At 39.3% G+C, this 19937-nt stretch overlaps 1 protein-coding gene across 1 annotated transcript in view; it reads right to left on the reverse strand.

Annotated features, from left to right (window-relative positions):
• Tulp4 (tubby like protein 4) overlaps positions 1-19937 on the reverse strand; it is a 183556-nt gene that overhangs the window by 69151 nt on the left and 94468 nt on the right. The window contains exon 3 of the mRNA XM_005363396.2: positions 3874-4002. Within this exon, the coding sequence (XP_005363453.1) occupies positions 3874-4002 (129 nt within the window). The remainder of the gene's footprint in view (positions 1-3873; positions 4003-19937) is intronic.

Here is a 19937-nt window from a genome sequence, read left to right on the forward strand (position 1 = left end):
CATGCTTCAGAGATCAAGACAGAGATTCAAACAGGGCAGGGCTGTAATAAAACAGTCCCACATGCAGGGGCCTGGAGCAGGAGCTGTGCAGAGGCCATAGAGGGTGCTGTTTATGGCTTGCTCCTCATGGCTTGCTTAGCCTGCTTTCTTAGAGAACGCAGGACCATCTGCCTACTGTGGCACCATCCACAGTGGGCTGGGTCCTTCTCCAAATCAATCACCAATTTAAAAAATGCTCTACAGCCAGACTTACGGAGGCATCATCTCTGAGGTTCCTCCTTTCAGATGAGGCGAGTTTGTGTGTCAAGACTGGCCCAGACAGCGAGCATGTTCTTCCTAGTACTAATCTGTCTCTGATAGCAGTCTTCTCATAAGAGATGGCATCTATCTCACTGTAGTTTATGTGCATTTCCATGATGGCTGATCTTCATACACCTGCTGTTTCTCTGTATGTTTTCATTGGAGAAGTATTTATTTAGGTCTATTGTCCAGTTTTTAATTGGATCATCTTGGTTTTTAGGTTTTTTTTCTGTTGTGTTCCTTGCACCTCTAAATACTAACCCCTTGTCAGACATCTAGCCAGTGAACAACCCTCATTCTAAGGCTGTCACTTCCTTTGTTATGCAAAGCTTTCTGCTTTTGCTTCCTGTGGTTTGGGGGTGTTATCCAAAGAAACAAGAGCCACTGGCCATCCCACAGAAAGGTAATACAGGGTGTTCAAATGAATCGACCTATTTGGCTCCCTCAGCACAAGGCAACAAGAATGGGTGGGATTTGGGGAGCAGAAGCAGGGAGATGATGAGTTCAAGTCAGCAGAAATGTACAGTCTAAGGGAGGTTGTGTCTAGAGAACCAAGCCCTAGGGGTGTACCTCAACAACTGTACTCCCCCCAACACACCACACACACACAGAGAGAGAGAGAGAGAGAGAGAGAGAGAGAGAGAGAGAGAGAGAGAGAGAGAACACTAGTCTGCCTCCCTCTTTTCAATCTGGAGAAATACAAATGAGAACAATCACTAAATGCTAGGAAAAAAATAGCAGAAATATCTCTTTGGGAGATTGTTTTAGGACTGCAAAGGCATCAGTCTCACTTACTGAAGAGAATTCTCAGATTACCTGAAGCTAAGCAGCATTTTGGCCACACCACTGCCTGAGGCAGCTTTTCATCAGAGCCTGTCAGAGTATGTGCCTGGCACAGGCAGTGACTAACACTGGGAAAGAACGCAGGCACTGGTCCACACCCGCTTTGAAATAACGGTCTCACCATCATTTCCTGAAACAGGAGGCGACAGCATTGCTTAGCTGTGTCAACTGCTCCAGCACTTTAGGCATGCTCTAAGCAGGGATCATCAGGCTCCTTTAAACAGTGATGCTTTTCTTTGAGTGCCTTCAAGGATGTTCCTCCTCCAAGCTGCAGAATTGCTCTCTGCCAGACACTTTTCCAGGTGTACTGAGCACATACTGCCTTGACCAGTGAGCAGCATTATCTGTGTATGGAACTCTTTTTTTGCTTGTTTTTTGTTGTTGTTGTTGTTGTTTTAAATAAGGTCAGCTATAACGCTAACATTATCAAAAGCAAACAAGTCTCCCCCAAATGTTAGCATTCAACGATAGCAATTGCTCATAGCTTCTAAGGCTTGAAGAATCAGTTTTAAATAGCAAAAGAACAGAAAAATTGCCTGTCAGGAGCTAAAGCAATACTTCAGTACCACCTGCAGGCACAGTCACCTGTGAGCGCTGAGTGCTGCCAGGTGTTCTATGGTCCATACCAACTCACTGGCCCCCAGGGTTTACTTTTCTTGTGTCTGATGTGTGTCTGTTTTAAAGTCTCTATGGAAAAATCATGGAAGGGTGTGACATGTGAATGAATTTCACAGCTGCCAGATAGAGATAATGAGGGCTGAAGTGTGTGGGGTCCTTGCTGAGAAAGGACAGCACTGGGGGAATCAGGTAGTGGTGCAGCTGCTTGGCTGATAGGGTGGGTCTTTCAACAATAACAAAGTCTGGGCAGTTAGAGATATAATACAAACACATGAATTTTGGTCAAAGAGAAACAGAATGGGATGAAGTTTTTGTTTTGTCTAGAAACACTGTGGTAGAATGTTTTAGAAGAACAATGGGGTCTGGGTTCTCAGTTTAATGCCCATAAGTCTCTCTGGGCAAGTTATTGAACATTTTGTCCTGGATTTTTTTCTCTTCTATTAGCTGAAAATAGCAAATTTTCAGAATAAAGTTCCTATGAAGCTTGAGAATAAAAAACACATTAAAAAAAAACTACTTATGGCATATATCTTAGTCATCACAACCAAAGGAACATTAAAGGTCAGCATTTAATTGGGGTGACTTTCAGAGGTCTAGTTAGTCCACCATCATCATGATGGGACATGGTAGCACACAGGCAGATGCTGGAGCAGAAGCTTCTTGTTTAGTTCGGACTCTCTGAGGCACTTCTCATGGTCATCCTTAGCTGTCTTAGTCAATGCGCTAATGTCTATGTGATTGCTTCCATAGCCTTTTGACCAAGTGGAGAGTCTTATGGCTCTTTCCTGTAGTGTTCTCAGTTAGTATGGTTGCCTGTTGTCATCTTCACCTCTTTTCTGATAAACTCTCTTTACTCTGGGTCCAACAGTCATTCCAAGAACTTCCTGTTGAGCTATTGCTATGACAGAACTGGGTCTTGGCTGTCTGGCTTGTCCTCCGGCTCCTACCTCCAGTGAGGCTGGGCTGTCTGGCACTCGTCCACTCTGTGTTTCAGGACACTTGTCAGAGGGAGTTCTTTTTTTTTTTTTTTTTTTTTTTTTTTTTTTTTGGTTTTTCGAGACAGGGTTTCTCTGTGGCTTTGGAGCCTGTCCTGGAACTAGCTCTGTAGACCAGGCTGGTCTCGAACTCACAGAAATCCGCCTGCCTCTGCCTCCCGAGTGCTGGGATTAAAGGCGTGCGCCACCACCGCCCGGCTAGAGGGAGTTCTTGTTCCCGGGAAACAGTTACTAATAAAGGTTTCTTGCACTATTTTCACTATTTCCCTGTGATGGCCTGCTTCACTGTACATTTCAAGTTTATAAAATCATCATCTTCTCCTTTCTCACCTGGTTTTTAAATAAGTTATGAGCTTCCCACATTTGAAAGATACAGACTATCCAGGTGAAATAAAATCCCAAGGAATTAAGATATTATTGTCAGTGTTGATTAGACTTAGGCCCACGTTTTTCCTGAAAATATATTCATCTAGAAGGTAAGCAGAATGGGCTCCTCTGGCACATCTGTTTTCATCATGCCTCAGAGTGAGGAAAGGAGGAAATGGAGCTGCCCTGTGACACTAATCAGCCTTTCTGAGGGGAAACTGCAAATGCAGCCATCTGCAGGTCCATGAGAAGTGCATATTGCTTTGCAAGGTCAAGGGCATGAGTTCTGTGGTCAGAGAGCATAGATCAGAAGCCCAGCCTTTGGTTTCTAAGGACAAGGTGGTCTCTGTGCCTATTCCTTCATCTAAAATAAGGTGAGAGTAACGACCCAGTCTCAGGGGTGACTGAGAATTACATCAAAGTGTTCATAAAAAGTGCTTCAAACACTGTTTACACCTAGCAGAATCGCTGCGTGTGACCTGCAGGCTACTGCATATATGTATGTATATGTGCATGCCAAGTGCTCACAGAGACCAGAAAAGGCTGTGGGATCCCCCAAAACTGAAGTTTTAGATAGTTGGTGAGATACCATGTAGGTACTGAACCAAACCCAAGTCTTCTCTAAGACCTAGCAAGCACTCTTAACCACTAGCATCTCTACAGTGCCATACGACTTTTTTTTTTTTTTAATCTTAATTTGGTGACATTGAAGCAGCAGTGTTTTATGGGAAGAAGTCTACCATCCACTCACCTGAGCCCCACGGTCATTGACCAGTTCCACAGACCACCTGCCTTCATACTGGATCCACACAAATATTCCTCCATCTGCATCACATGTGGCCAGTTTCTGATAAGGCTCATTCCATCTCACCAGCACAACCTAGAAAAACAAGAAAATGTTAAAAACATAAAAACAACTAGTCAGGTTCATTTCCATAAAGTATTCAGATTCCAAACTAAATAGGAAAAGTATGGACAAGACTGTGGGAATTAGTATAGGAACTGGGTAAGGCCCACATGAATCCAGACACACCTGACATGTCCCCGAAGACAGCAGACATCTGAGCATCTGAGCAAACAAGGAAACATTACACTGATATGAAAAGAGAGGTCCCACATAAATCATCACCTGTTTTTCACATATGTATAACAATCTCTCATTTGTTGGTCCTGTGCTGCAGAGGAATAGTTTCCACAAAATTCTCCATTGTGAATCAATGTATTATTTGTTTAGTCCAGGAAGAAGAAATGAGGAAAATGTTTATCTTTTCTGGACTATCTTATTTCTGAACAGCTCAGCATCTAAACAAAGACAATATGGAAAACACGCAGTGGAAAGATTTAAGTTGTTTTGGATTTTTTGGAGAGAAAATAAGAAGTTATAAGCTTCTGTGGTGGTTTGCATGAGAATGATCCCACAGGCTCATATCACCCTGATAAATGCTTAGTCACCAGCAGGGGCACTATTTGAAAAGATCAGAAGGATTAGGAGGTAGAGCCTTAATGGAGTAGGAGTGGCCTTGCTGAAAGAAGTGTGTCACTGGGGGTGGGATCTGAGGTTTCAAAAGCCCACACCAGGCCCAGTGTCTCTCCACTCACCCTCTCGCTCTGCCTATGAAGCAGGTACTGTTGGTGTTATTCCCTGCCATGAGGATAACACATATGTCTGAAATCACAAGCAAGTCTCAAATCAAATGATTTTGTTTAGAAGAGCTGTCTTGGCCGTGGTGTATCTTCACAGCAGTAGGGACAGTGACTAAAACAGCTTTTAATTTTATGAGTAAGGGAACTTGACTCCTCTTGTAAAATTAATATGCATTACTACTTTTTTAATTAGAAAGAACTTAAAGCTTTGAAAATTCTACATCTAGAGAAATTACTTTCATGTTTCTCATCTATAAATATTTTTTTTATCTAAAAAAGTAAGCAGAATGTTTGGAAGTAGCAATATGCCTCCGAGGGTAACAACCAAAATTTGATCCCTAGAACCTGAGAAAAGGAGGATTGAGAACAGACTACACAAATCTGCTTTCTGATTTCTACACACGTATAGCAACTTGAGTGCCCTCCTCCTCATAAACATACAGATATAATATTAGTAAAATTTAAAAAGGCTGGAAATCTGTGAGGTGTTCTGTGAATCTATGTACCAAACACTTGGCAAGTCTAGTGGTCCCAATTAAAAGTCAGGAACATCTATGAAGCAATAAGCAGCTGCCAAGTCTCAAGAATCTGAGCCATGAAAACAGTATCTCAAGGTTCACCACATGACTATCCCCTACGGTTGTTCCCTCCTGGTGAGAATGATGAACGCAGCATCATTATTACACTTATGCAATGTGGCTAGTGTTGAGCTGAAGGCTATGAATCATTTCCACCACCCTCAGTGAGCTCAGAGTGAAGCTTGAAACCCAGAACACCCACAGACACACTGATGCCTCTGATGTGTCAGTAAAGGACTGTCACTGATCAGCAAAAGCACTCCATTTAATTAGGACATGTACGCGCTCTTATTTTTCCCTAGGTGTGCACTGGTGGTGCCACAGTAAATGGTATCATACCACGAATAATAAAAACCAAAGACAGATATAGGAGTTAAAGCTGAAAATCAGAGAAATAGAGCAATAAGCCACAGAGACATCTTTTACCTTGGACTACCAATGCTCAGACTAAAGGGAAGATCCCCAGACGGCCTAGATTGCACTGTATCTTCACCAAATCTCAGACTCCATACTCCAGTGAGTTCCTGTTTTTCTCTATATATAGTTCTCTTTCTGTCTAGCCAAATTGCTCCTATCTCTACCTCCCTAATGTTGGGATTGAATGCGTGTGACCCCAAACACTGGAATTAAAGGTGTGAGGCACCACCATCTGTATATGTTTCTGGATCTATCTTGTGTATCCCAGGGTAACTTTTAACTGACAGAGATCCGTCTGCCTCTGTCTCCCTAGTCCAGAGATTAAAGGTATGTGCCACCACTGCCTGGCTTCTAGTGCCTTAGTTTTGCACTCTCATCTTCAGAGACGATTTATTTATTAAAATACAAGTAAAATGTCACTACTTTGCCCCTTCTTTGCCTAAAATAAAAAGATGGCTATAATTAATATAAGAAAAAACTGTATTTTATACACTTTAAACCTCTTTAAGGAGTTTCTTTTCTGCCTCAGGTAAAGAAGGAAAACTATAACTATCTAGTCTTCAAACTCCCTCAGAGACCCAAGAAGGACATAATATTAACTGAGTAAGCAGGAAGTACAAGCAAGAAACTTCCAAAAAATATGAGAAATGACAAAAACAGCTGGTTGCCTGGACTGTCACCCAAAGCTCCTCATCTTCAGCCTAAAGGCCTAAAATATTCCACAGACTTTCCTAACAAATAGGAAAGGATCTACCCGCCTTGTCTTGATAATATCTGGCACTCACGCTGTTTTGTATCCTGCTTGTCCAATTAGGACAGCATACTGCCAGTGGAGGCAAGGGTACTTTCTTGCCCAGTGGTTTACTTTTGCACCAAAGAAACTAACCTCTATGTAGAGGTTCTTTGATGTCCATTATCTTCTCTGAATTAGATTGTTGTGCGAGGAGCAGACATGTCTCATTGTCATAAAAAAAGAATCTATGTTATTACAACATCTTAAATGCCATATTCTGTAGATCTCTGAAGTATTTGAAGATGACCTGTCTATTTAAAATATCTCTCTATTTGACATTGAAAACATAACTAATGTGACACAAGTTTGATTGTAATAGGTAACTAATTACCAATCTGCATTTCTTTAGTATCCTAAAGAGTTGATAATATCTTTCAATAACTAGAAATTTGCATTATACTGATAAATGAGCTGTATAGGCACAATACCTTGAACAAGATTAAAAATGTGTGTACAGTATGTTTTAACAAAATTAGTCTCAAATTTCTATCAATATACAAAATTTGTATAAAATATACAAAAGTCCAATACAATGTAAAATATTTAAATCTTGTGGTTTTTTAAAAGTAGATTAAAAAATTGACCCTTTTATCATATCATACCTATATTCTCCCTTTTTTCTCTTCAGAATAGATTCAATAACCTACCCTTTTATTCTATCATATCTATGTATGCCCTTTTTATCTTTTGAAAACAAGAGCTCTGAATCTAATCTCCTTTGTTTAACTTTCCTTCTAAACATAACCCATACCAAATTCTAAACAATGACAAATATCTATAACCCATTGAAGGACTAAAAACCATGCACCCCACCCCATGGGAATGTGGTCATTGTATTCTAAAATTTACTTCCTGATATCTGGTTGTGACAGCATCGTTAAACAATCCTGAAAAGAAAAATTGGGGTTAATTGTCAAGTCCTGGGAGAGGCAGCTGTATTATTTGTTGTCTAGTCTCTGTGTAATGAGAAAGTGCAGGGCTTGTCTCATGTCCTGGCTAGAGTAGTCTATTAGACTGGATCATCTCTGCTACCTACCTCAAAATTATTCTGAGCAATTTATAAACCAAAGTCAATGTTATTCAGCTTAGTGGTGCTATATAGTCCTGAAGGAATCATCATTGTGGGGCCCCATCCTCCTTTTGGATACTTCAAAAATCGTTGTTAGACATGTGTATGGTTCATTGCAGAAAACTGAGACTCAAATACAAAATCATGTATGGTAAAGAAGATAAAACATTTTTCTAGAATTAGTACTCTATATGACCACTAGTATGACAAAAGTTTAAAATATAGATATACCCACATACACCTCTGTGTGTGTGTATCTTATAAAATTTATACCTTAAGAAAAGCTGTTGAAGAGCCAAAATAAAACCAAAGGATTGTGAGATTAGTAGCAATAAAGTAGCCCACAAATTTTCTTTTCTTCTGTTCCATTATCAGGTGGCTCTTCTGACGTGAGAGACGGATTTGGGATTTTACTTAATAAGCACGCTTGGGTTCAGAGAAGGAGAGAGCCACATTCTAACTCCAAAGCCAGCTGTAATATTTAACTTGACTAGGACTACAATAAGATCATTAGGAGTAAATGTCTGTAGAGAATAACAGAAACAAAGATTTGTAACTATTTGTGAAATTTTATCCTGTTGTAAATATGATATACCAAAAGTCATTAATAGTCTGCAATCAATCTCTTCTAATGTGCCCTATTTTGGGAGCTAATTTTTGTATATTTATTTTATAGCCTAAATAATAGAATCTCCTCTTTGTACTTTTTCAGGAACAATTTGCCCCAACAAGGCAAAATTTTCTTTATTTCTTCAAGCATTCTTTCTGAAGTATCTACATTTGAATCAAATACTAAAATGTCATCCATGTAATGGTAAACTATAGATTCATGAAATTGTTTTTGTATCACTTCCAATGGCTAACTTACAAAATACTGACACAGGGAGGGGATATTTAACATTCCCTGTGGGAGAACCTTCCATTCACATCTCTTACCAGGCTGAGAATTATGAGTAGGCACTGTGAACGCAAATTTTTCTTGTAAAGGTATAGTGAAGAAACAATCTTTAAAATCAGTAACTATAAGAGGTCATCCTTTAGGTAAGAGAGAAAACAAACAAATTCAAAACTGTAGAGAGTAAACTGGCTGAATTACCTTATTAACAGCTCTTAAGATTTGTTACCATTCTCGATTTTCCAAATTTCTTTTTAACAACAAATACAGAAAAATTCCAAGAGTTGGTTGATGCTTCAATATGCTGAGTATTTAGTTGTTCCTGTACCAGCTATTGTAAAGCCTGCAATCTCTCTGTTGTTAAAGGCCATTGTGCAACCCATACAGGTTTGTCTGTCAACTACTTTAAAGTTTGGTGCCTTTCAAATATCAGCAGTTGTTGTGCTGTTCTTGTACAACCTGGATGACTGGTAACTGTCCTTTTTATAATATCTTGTAATATTTTCTCAACATACATTAATTTATGGTTTGTTTCCAAGATTGGGGTAATGTCAGTAATCTGAGTTTTCCATTGCTGCAACGAATCATGTCCCCACAAATTCATTGCTATGTTAGCCACATATGTTTTTATTATTCCTTTCTGTCCGTCTGGTCCTACATATTTGACTCATCTCGTGCTCTGCTTTAGCTGAGATAAAGTTCCAGTTCCTAAAAACTGAACATTAATATCCTGAAGACACCAATTTGGATGCCAAGATTTTGATGAAATTATTATCTGTACCTGTATCTACCAGTCCTTCAATGAGATCATCATTTATACGAATTTTTAATTGGTCTGTGTTCACTTGTAGAAGTTTGCCAAAATACTCATTTTATAGTTTCTCCTGAATTTTTTGTTCTCTCTTTTATAGCTGTTCTAACATCCAGAGCAGTATGGCTTCTCACAATAGGCATTAGGTTTTTTAATTGATCAGGGAAGGAGTTTCCTCTATGATGACAGGAAAGGATTGAACTGAATTTGGCATAGAGGCCTGAGAGGGGCCCTTCATGGAATTTCTTGATGGCAAAGGATTACCTTGAATATCCCTTGTTGACCTACATTCGTTAGTCCAATGCCTGTCTCTGTCATACCTTCTTATAATCCAGAAGGGAGGGACAGTCTAAATGGATTATGCAAAAAAAAAATACACTGTTTCTAGGGACATCCTGTTTACAATCCCTTTTAAGGTGACTTTGTCACAATTAAAACACTTGATGTTTCCATTTTTCTTCACACCTCTGGACATTACCTCTCCTATCCAAGTATCATCATGGTGATGAGATTCAATATTAATTGTATCTTGGATCCATTTCTCCAAAGGTGCTGACCTTGCCTTTAACAGCCCAATTATTCCTTTGCCTTAAGAATTAGCATTTTCAAAAGCCAGAGATTCAACTATTATTTGTCTAGCTTCTGAATTTGGTATCATTCTATTTACTGCTGATATCAATCTTTGTAAAAAAAAAAAAAAGCCATGAAGGTTTCTTTGGGCCCTGTATGACTTTAGTAAATGATTCAATCTTATTTCCTACATCTTCAATTTTGTCCAAGTATTCAAAGCTTCTGCACGGCATAAAGCCAGCATGTGACCATCATATATGGATTGCCTTTCTATAGTAGCATAATCTCCTTCTCCAAGATAAAGATCTTGGGAGATTTCTAAACCTCTAGCTTTACTCTGTTGTTCAATAGTCTTAGCCTCTTCTCTGAACCAGGTACTCCATTTACTAGTGGACCAGGCTCTAAAACAGCTTTAGCTAACTCTAGTCTTTAGGGATAATTCTATTATAAACTGACCAGGAGTTTAACATTTGATTCATGAAATGTGAATGTATACCGTATGAAGCCATTGCTTTCTTGAATCTCCTTAAATCTAACATTGGTACAAGAGTCCATTCAGCTCTTACAGAGCCTCTCTCACTTAGCAATTCTTGTAAGATTACTAGCTATATTAAGGTTGTTTGAAAATCTTAAGCTGTTCCTATCTGTTCTTATAATGCAATGACGAAAAAGGTTCTCCATTAAATTCCTCTGTCTGGATTTGAATATCTCTATAATCTGTTTTATTAAGTTTTTCTAAAATTTGTATCTTAGCTCTCAGATTAACCAACTTTTTTAGTGATAAAACAAAAATGATAAAGATGATTACAACTGACATTACATAAATCCCAATCCCATCTAAACTTATTTAATCTTTCCATTTTCAAACTGTCCAGCATATTATCATACAGAGATGCAAATTGCTCCATTGTAATGGTGTTTCCCATTTTTAATATGCTAAAAAAACTTTTTAATTCCTCCCTTTAAGAATTTACAATTGTCTTACCAAATCTACCGACTATGATGATGAAGATGTGAGGCTTATTATTGCTGAGTAGAACAGTAAAAGCCTGACTGGAATATAAGACAGTTACCTAGTTTGGCAGCAGACCAAGAAAGGGGTTCAGAGAGAGGCTACCAGGGGAGAAGAAAGAAAAAACCTAGCCAGTAAGGCGGTGACTGCAGCCTAAGCCAGTAGCTATAAAGTCACATGCAAACAGCTTTTTTTTCCTGTGAATCTGTACTCCAAATGTTAAGCACCAGATGTAGTACAATTAATAAAAACCCAGAGACAGATATTGAAGTTCAAGCTGAAGATCAGAAAGCAAAGTGGTAAGTCAGCAGAAGAGACCTTTTCACCTCTGGAAATGTTCAGACTGAAGGGGTGACCCTTAGACTACCTAGACTGCAGTGTGTCTCCACCAAACCTCAGACTCCACACTTCAGTGAGTTTCTGTCTCTTCCCCTTTATATTCCTCTCTGCACCTTCATAGTGCTAGAATTAAAGGTGTATGACTCCCAAACACTGGGATTAAAGGGGTGTGCCACCATTCCCTGGCCTCTAGTGCCTTAGTTTTGCCCTTTGATCTTCAGGCAAGCTTTATTTATTAAAATACAGCTCAGTTTACTCAACAGGCATAATACAGTGCTCTCTACACAATTAAGGCATATGGTGGCACACGCCTTTATTCCCAAAACTTGGGAGACAGAGGCAGACAGATCTCTTTTGAGTTCAAGGTGTGGTGGCCCACACCTTTAATCCCAGCACTTAGGAGGCAGAGGTAGGCAGATCTCTGTGAGTTCAAGGACAGCCTGGTCTACAGAGGGAGTTCCAGGACAGTCAAAGATACACAGAGAAGCTGTCTCAAAAAGCCAAAAATTAAAAGTAAAAAATAAAAGAAATAGAGGTTAAAATAAAGCCACGTAAAGATGAAAAATACACAGAAGTCTAGATACTGTATGTTATTATGCTCTCTTTTAATTGTTTGAATGCTGAGGAAGGAACAACAGCTGCTAAAAGATATTTGTTTATAAATGCTGCTGAATTAATCCAAGATAGGTATTTTGAAAATGCCTTGACTTCAAAATTGAAGTCAAAAGACATGTTAACTTTGGAGAAGAGGTTTTGCTTGTTTCCACAGAAAATGAGAGGCTACAGATTTATTCTGAGTTAAGAAAAATCAGTTTTGATCAAGGAAGACCACCTGAGAAATCTCCAGTAAGAAAAGATTCAAAATGTTGCCTAAGATAATCAAGCTTCACAGGATACTCCAGTCAGGACTTGAACATAATTCTAAATTTTCTTTAGGTCCCCATAAGATTATCAGTGCCCCCAATCAGCAGGAAGTAGCCTGGAAAACTATGCCCACATTCCCAAAAATGGTCTATGGATATTTTCCTTTGTTTAGAATGTTGGTTACAAGTTATTATGGCTAATGGTCAGGAGAAAAGCTAAACAAAGAATATTAGATTCAGAGTTCTTATTTAAAAAAAAAAAGAGGGGGAAGTGGTATGGGACAATGGTCTATCTTCTGTCAATTATATTTTAAATAAATGCCAGTAGCCAGGCAGGAAGTATAGGTGGGACAATCACACAGGAAGTAGAGGCTGGTCAAGGAGAACAGGAGAATTCTGGGAAGAAGGAAGTCCTAGTCTGCAGCAGTCGTGACCAGCCACAGAGCAAGCAAGATGTGACTGCCTCGCCGAAAAAGATACCGAGCCACATGGCTAACATAGGTAAGAATAATGGGCTAATACGAGTTATAAGAGTTAATATGAAGCCTGAGCTAATGGGCCAATCAGTTTATAGTTAATGTAGGCCTCTGTGTGATTTCTTTGGGATTTAACAACTGCAGGAACTGGGCACGACAGAAACGTCAGACAACACTACAGGTTTCCAAGCTCTAACTTAGGTTCTGCAGTTGAAGTAACTGAGGCCTAATGGATCTCCTCCAATGCCATATCCTCCTTATGTCTGCAATACTTCCTCCTCACAGACCAACAATATACAAATCCTGTAACTTTTCAGAACCATGCAGTGGGTACACCTGATTTGAAGGTTCTCTGACTTAGTCTGCCTTGAGCCCACCCTAGTTTGTTTCCCTCAATGTTTAAAGAGGTAAAGATATTACAGCATCTTAATAACACAACTAAAAACAAAGAAAGCAGTCAGGTTGTGATCTTTAAAATCCCAGCAATCTTTAACTTAATCCAGTTGATGGCTACCATGCTACATTCAACTTCCAATAATGCAAACACTAAGTAGTCCCATCCAGCCATGTCCTACACTGAGACGCCTTGCTTGCTCTGGCCAGCTCTACATGTCTGTCGCTGATATAATGTGCTATAAGTATCACTGTGAAGGCAGGATCTATGCTGCTGAGGACATCTTCAAAATGACCAGTCATTTTTAGTGTATTCTGAAATGATATCATAATTGGAAGCTTTAATATTTATTAAATTATATATTTTAATTATAAAAAGTATTAAAAATCATTTTAAATTAATTAAGGCACTTTGACAACAGCAAATACTGTCTGTATGCTTAAGATGAACTAAACACTATTAGATGCCAAAGAAAGAAATTAAGGCATCTCTGCCTACAGAGCTCAGTTTACTCAACAGGCATAATACAGTGCTCTCTACACAATTAAAGAGTTGTAAATGTACAGAAGTGGGGACCTCTCAGGTATGGATAAGGGAGCAACAAATTAAGATTTGCTTGTGTAAATCTAGTTGTTTATTTAAATTGATTTGATTATTTAAAAAATTCATCAGCTTAAGTCTTTAAACAACATTTGAATGTATCATAAAATTCAGAATCTCCTAACAGTCAATAAAGTCAAATTCCTTTACTTCCTTCAGGTTTGACAGTGATTTGGCCTTGAAAACTGCAATACACAAATCTTTGGGTGGTTACAAATTGGTCTCCATTGACAAGCTTTCCTCCCAGAAGCCCACAACCTTTCAAATGGCTACAAAGAACAGAATACAACAAACAGGAACACCATATTCATCACTTCTGTTTTTAAATTGTTTCTTTGGGTAGGCAGAGTAAACATTTATCTACTGTAAGGATGTCTATAAAATTGATGTTTCTGCCACCAGGGGCCACTGCCATGTGTGATCACAAATTAGTTGCTACCAAGGAAATACCTCTTCATGAAAAATAACCTGCACAATGACACAAACACAAAAAAAAGCAGAGGCAAAACATATTTAAGATTATCTCTAATATTAAAGTAGGTTTTTTAAATCTTAAGATAACACAGTTGCTACTGTTGGATAAAGAAGACACTGACTCAGTTTCACCCTTCTGGAATTCTAAGCTGAGATGCAGCAGTGACTGGAAATGTGGTCCTTACTCCCAGGCTTCTTCACCCCAAGTTCTAATTGTCACAACTGAGTAAGTGGATGACTCTGAACTAGAAGAAGTCTTTCCATTGCTTCTTCGTTTAAAAGTGAAGTAGAACTGCCAATGTTTGCTTGGCTGGCTCATTCTCATTTCCTCTCCTGCCTGCAATGCACAGCTGCCCGCCTTATCTCCCAACAGCTTATTTCCTGTTCTCTAAATCCTGCCAGCCTCCTTGGCAATGTTAGGACATACCAGAGTGTTGACAAATCACCAGCCAGGGGTCAGCTGGGATTTCAGTTGCCCAGATCATGAAGTTAGGTGCTATGGATCTACACAAGCATCCTAACCACGACTTTCCTACCCTTCTAAAGGGAAAGAGGATTGATTTACTCTGTACCAAAGAACTTCTCCAGCTATGATGTTGGCTGAAGGTTGCATATATTTATTTAAGAAAAATGGGTGAGGCAAGTTTTAATTCATGCCTTTGAGTATTTAAAAAAAAGTTTGGCAGTGTGTGGTAGCATATGCCTTTAATCCCAGTACTCAGGAGGTGGATCTATGTGAGTTCGAGGTTAACCTGATCTGCAGAGTAATTTCCAGGAGAGTCAGGGCTACAAAGAGAAACCCTGCTCTCGCCCCCCCCCCAAAAAAAAAGAGGAGGAGGAGGAAACAAAAAGAACAGCTTATGACCGTCTCTAAGTAAGACACACCCTATCAATTTATAGCAAGGCTGTGAATTGAATGCTATTCATGGCAGTATTTATTGAATGCTATTAACATTAGAGAAACCTAGAATAAAAGCATAGGACAGGACTGAGAGAAGCATATTTGGGGTGTAAGGTAAGGTCCAAGATATGCTGTTTCACTCCTTCTACCTAGAGTTACTTCTAGGGAAAGCAAGATAAATGCCAGTTAGTACTGATGCTTGGCTTCTGAAACAGGACTCCCCAAATGGCGAATATACAAACACAGGAAATTACTTCAGGGAGCAACCATATCACCAAAGTTCAGGACCATTTCCTTTGATCTAAAAAGAACACAATTTGAACAAAAATGAGAAAGAAAACAGTCTCTATAACTATCCCATGGTGATCATGAGCCAGCTCATCTGGTTCTGTAATTTATTAAGTGAAACAGCAACAGGATTAACTGCCCCAAAAGACAAAATAAAATCATGAAAATGGCTCTATTAACAAAAGAAATCTACAGATTCAATGCAACTCCTATCAAAATCCCAATAACATTCTTCAAAGAACTTTAAAAAACTAAAATAGGAAGGCAAAATGCACCAATAGTCAAAGCAGTCCACACCAGAAAGAACAACCCTTAAAGGCATCACATTGTCTGACCTCAAATTATACTATAAACTACAGGGACAAAACGGTACAGGGTCGGTACAAAACAGGTATGTACACCAACAAAACAGAAAAAAGGCAGAAAAATATAACCCAACAGTAACTGCTATTTCACTTTTGACAAATGTCAAAGATATACACTGGAAAAAATAGTCTATTTAACAAATTGTGCATGCTGAACTTGATAGTCGACTGCAGAAGAATAAAATAGATTCTTATCTCTTACCCTGCTCAAGAATTAATTCAAATGTATCAAAGACCTTAATATAAAATCCAATGTTGAAACTATTAGAGAAAAATACAGAGAAAACACTTCAAGATGTAGCCATAGGTCACAACTTTCTGACTGGACTTCAAAAGCACAGGAAATAATCCCAAGAACTGACAAATGAGATCACAGGAATGTAAAGAGTTGCACAGTGAATGAACACAGACAAGGGAACGCTTCAGAGCAGGAGAAAGTCTTTGCAGCTACACTTCAGACAGGAGTTAGTATCTAGAATATAGAATAGTTGCATATTTTTAAACCATAAAAATACACTGGCCAGCAAGAGGACTCAGCAGGTAAAATCTGATGACTTCAAGGCCGATCCCTTACTTTACAGGGCAGGAGGGAACTGATTTCTGCTAGTTGTCCTCTCAATTCCATACTCAAACTATGCCAGGCAGGGCAACACATGTGTGCTCACAAACGTAGTAAGCAAGTAAAAACAAACAAAAACCAAAAAGGACAGAAAGAAATGAGAACTGCTGGAGAGGACAGAGGAATGAGGACCCCTTGGTCACTGCTGGTGGGAATATTAACTGATGCATACACCTTGGGAATCAAGAAGATGGTTTCTCAGAAGCTAATGCTGTAACTAACATGTAACCCAGGTGTACTACTGGTCCTGATAATATGCAAAACATTGCATACCCCACCACAGACACTTGTGTTTCCATGTTTACTGATACCATGTTCACAATAGTAAAAAAATGGAATCAGCCTGGATGTCTATTAACAGACAGACAGAATGGACAATGAAAATATGGCCCAATGAAAACTACAATGAATCTTCATTCAGTCACAGAGAAAAATGAAAATTAAAAAGCTGTAGGAGAATGAATGAATCTGAAAATTATACTGAAGTAACTTCTACACAGAAAAGACAAATCTTGTCTATGTGGGCTTGAGTGCAGGGACAGGTCATTAAACTAGACAGGAGACCATACGAGGGCAGAGGGTCAGGTGATGGAGCACATGTGTCATGAAAGCAGAAAGCTGCTAGGAATGGAAGACCACAGTGGCAAAGGAAGGAAAAGGGGCACAGGGCTGGAGAGTGAGGTAAGATGATTAGCCAAAACAAAGTATGAAATACCATAATTATGTAATTTCATATAAAATAGAACAGCTAGATTCTATTTGTGTATTTTTGGAATACTTTTGTATATTTTCAGAATACTAGCTTCATACTCAAGAATTCTTTCTGTATACTTTTCTTCCCCCACTCAAACTTTTTATAATACTGCACTTGATGAAATAAAAGCAGAAGTTGTTCATCACGGTACTCACTGGGGTAATTCAAATGGCACTCGGGCCCAAAGAGCATGTATAGTTCTATACAGAACATGAATGGTTCAGTTCTATGTAAATTCATTACGACTAAATGCTTAAAATCAAGGGTAATTCTGACCAAAATCACTCAAGGGATGAGGGCAGCAGAGAGCAGGACAGACAGGAAGGGACCTGGGCTCTAGATTTTCTGTGACAGGGAATATCTAACAACAGCAGCCGCCATGTGTGTGGTATCAACATACTGCTGATTCTCTACTAACAGCATTACATGCATTTAACCCATTTCTCATTTAATTCCAGCAAGTTCTCCAATAATTATGATTTGCCTTACTTTTAGTGATACAAAAACTGAGGCATACAAAAACTTCACAATTTTTTGTGGTGGAGCTGTATGTGAAGTCTGGTGGTCTAAGTCAAAAGCCCATGGTCCTAGGCAGTCTCCTGCCTCTCCCAATCCCTTTTTTCAGATCAGTTCCAGGAGAACTGAGGAAAGTATAAAAATATCAAACCAAGTAAAATCCCCAAAAAGCAAAATTGTATAAGTATAATGTGCCCATAAGGGGTGGGAGTTGGGGTAAGAAAGTAAGAAAAATAGACAAAACTCTAGAAATACATAATACACTCACATCTGTAGTGGATACCCACTCTTGATCTCCATTAGGATAAATGCCTAGTCCATTCAGGTGCTGATCCAAAATCCCATCACAACCCTTCTGCAGAGCGAGCACCATGCTGCAGCCAGGCTATTGGGCTCGTCCCACTTTTACTGCCCATGACTGCTCTAGAGGTAAACACCAAGATCGTTTCAGAAATTGTACATGGCTCTAAGAAACAGACTGCACTAACCTTCTCACCTGCATTCTGAGTAGCTCCAGGATAGTATTAGTAGATTCCCATCCATTCTGAATATGGCTTGGCCCTATCAAAGGTCATGTTGAAATTCGACCCTCAGTGTAGCTATAGAGCACTGCTGTGGCCTTGAAAAGGGACTGGTATTTTTCTTGGAGTTCTTGCTCTTCTGGTCCTGGAATGGTTATGTATGTAGGAGCTGGTTGTTATAAGTCACTCTGGTTCCTCTCCTCCATCTTTTCTTTATGCTTAGTTTCGGTCCAGGCCTGTTTGCCCTTTCTGCTTTCTATCACAAATTGAGCCATCCTAACAGCTTCACCAGAAGCCGAGCAGATGCTGACACCTGCTTCTGTATCTCCAGAACTGTGAGCTAAAAGAATTCTTTTCCTCATAGTCTACCTGGCCTTAGCTATTTTATTAATAGCAACTCAAAAAGAATTGTAGAGCTTACCATCAATAGATGCAGCGATCTCAATGATGACTAGATTTTAAAACATTGTATTTTATTGATTTTATATGCATGAGTGTTTTGTCTGCATGTATGTCTGAGTACTGCATGCATGCCTGGTGTCTGTGGAGGCCAGAAGAAGGGGTTGCATGCCCTGAAGCTGGAGTTACAGTTATAAGCCATGTGGGTTCTAAGAAATAAACCCAGGTCAAACTTAGGAAAAGCAGCCAGTGCTCTTAACTACTGAGCCATGAGCCATTTTTCTCCAGCCCTAAACTTATAAGTATCTGGGGTAACATTTCAGCTAATGAATGTACTGCAATACTAAAAAATCAAGATCTTTTTAAGGTTTTATTTATTATGTATACAGTTTTCTGCCTTCATGTATGCCTACAGGCCAGAAAAGGGCACCAGATCTCAGTATAGTTGGTTGTGAACCACCATGTAGTTGCTGAGAATTGAACTTAGAACCTCTGAAAAAGCAGTCAGTGCTCTTAACCACTGAGCCATCTCTCCAGTCCCAATCTAGATATTATATAGTGTGTTTTTAGGATTTTCCCGATACAAGCAGAGCTGTATGTTATCATTTCTGATGGTGAGAACACTTTGGAGAGGGGATAAAAATTTAAAATAATTAAAGAATTGTAAAAAGGACCTTCCTGGGTATGGTTGTACCTTGTGCAATTCCAGTATCAGGGAAGCTAAAACTGGAGAACTGGGGGCCTGGGTTATAAAGCAATTTAAAAGCTAGAATGGGTTAAAAAGATGGATGGTATCCAAATTTTACAGAACCTGAAGTTTGAGGACGAGTTTGCCCAAAGTGAAACATGTACTAATCTGACGTTGATGCCAGAATCTGTTGACTCCAGAAACCATGCTTTTTCTGCTACAATGTGAATTTTTATTGTGGCCCAAAAGCCAGTCTGTGAACTGGTTATCTATAGCACAACTTCACTAGAGAGGCCCCAAGTCCGAAACCCTGAGAGCAGATTGCAATACAGAATGACAGATAATATGCACAGCAGACAGATACTAAGAATGTTTTATCCTTTTTTGGAGCGTGTCCTGGAACTTGTTCTGTAGACCAGGCTGGACTCGAACTCACAGAGATCCGCCTGCCTTTGCCTCCCAAGTGCTGGGATTAAAGGCATGTGTCACCACTGCCCAGCTTGTAAGATGTTTTATCTTTAACATACTATCATCCTAAGTCCTTGAAGTCCTGATATTTTTATTTGTCAAGATAGTATTTCTGTTGAAGAGCAGAGATACATAGTCAATAGGCAATTATGTGGGTTTTGAAATATCTCTTAGTCATCACCAAATGGAATACGGAAATTTACATTCAAAATGCCCACACATTGAAACAGATGAGGGCAACTCTATAAGAAAATAGTACGGGCCGGGCGGTGGTGGCGCAAACCTTTAATCCCAGCACCCGGGAGGCAGAGGCAGGCGGATCTCTGGGAGTTCGAGGCCAGCCTGGTCTACAAGAGCTAGT

The sequence above is a fragment of the Microtus ochrogaster genome, linkage group LG9, assembly GCF_000317375.1.
Source record: "Microtus ochrogaster isolate Prairie Vole_2 linkage group LG9, MicOch1.0, whole genome shotgun sequence".
Classification (NCBI taxonomy): Eukaryota; Metazoa; Chordata; class Mammalia; order Rodentia; family Cricetidae; genus Microtus; species Microtus ochrogaster.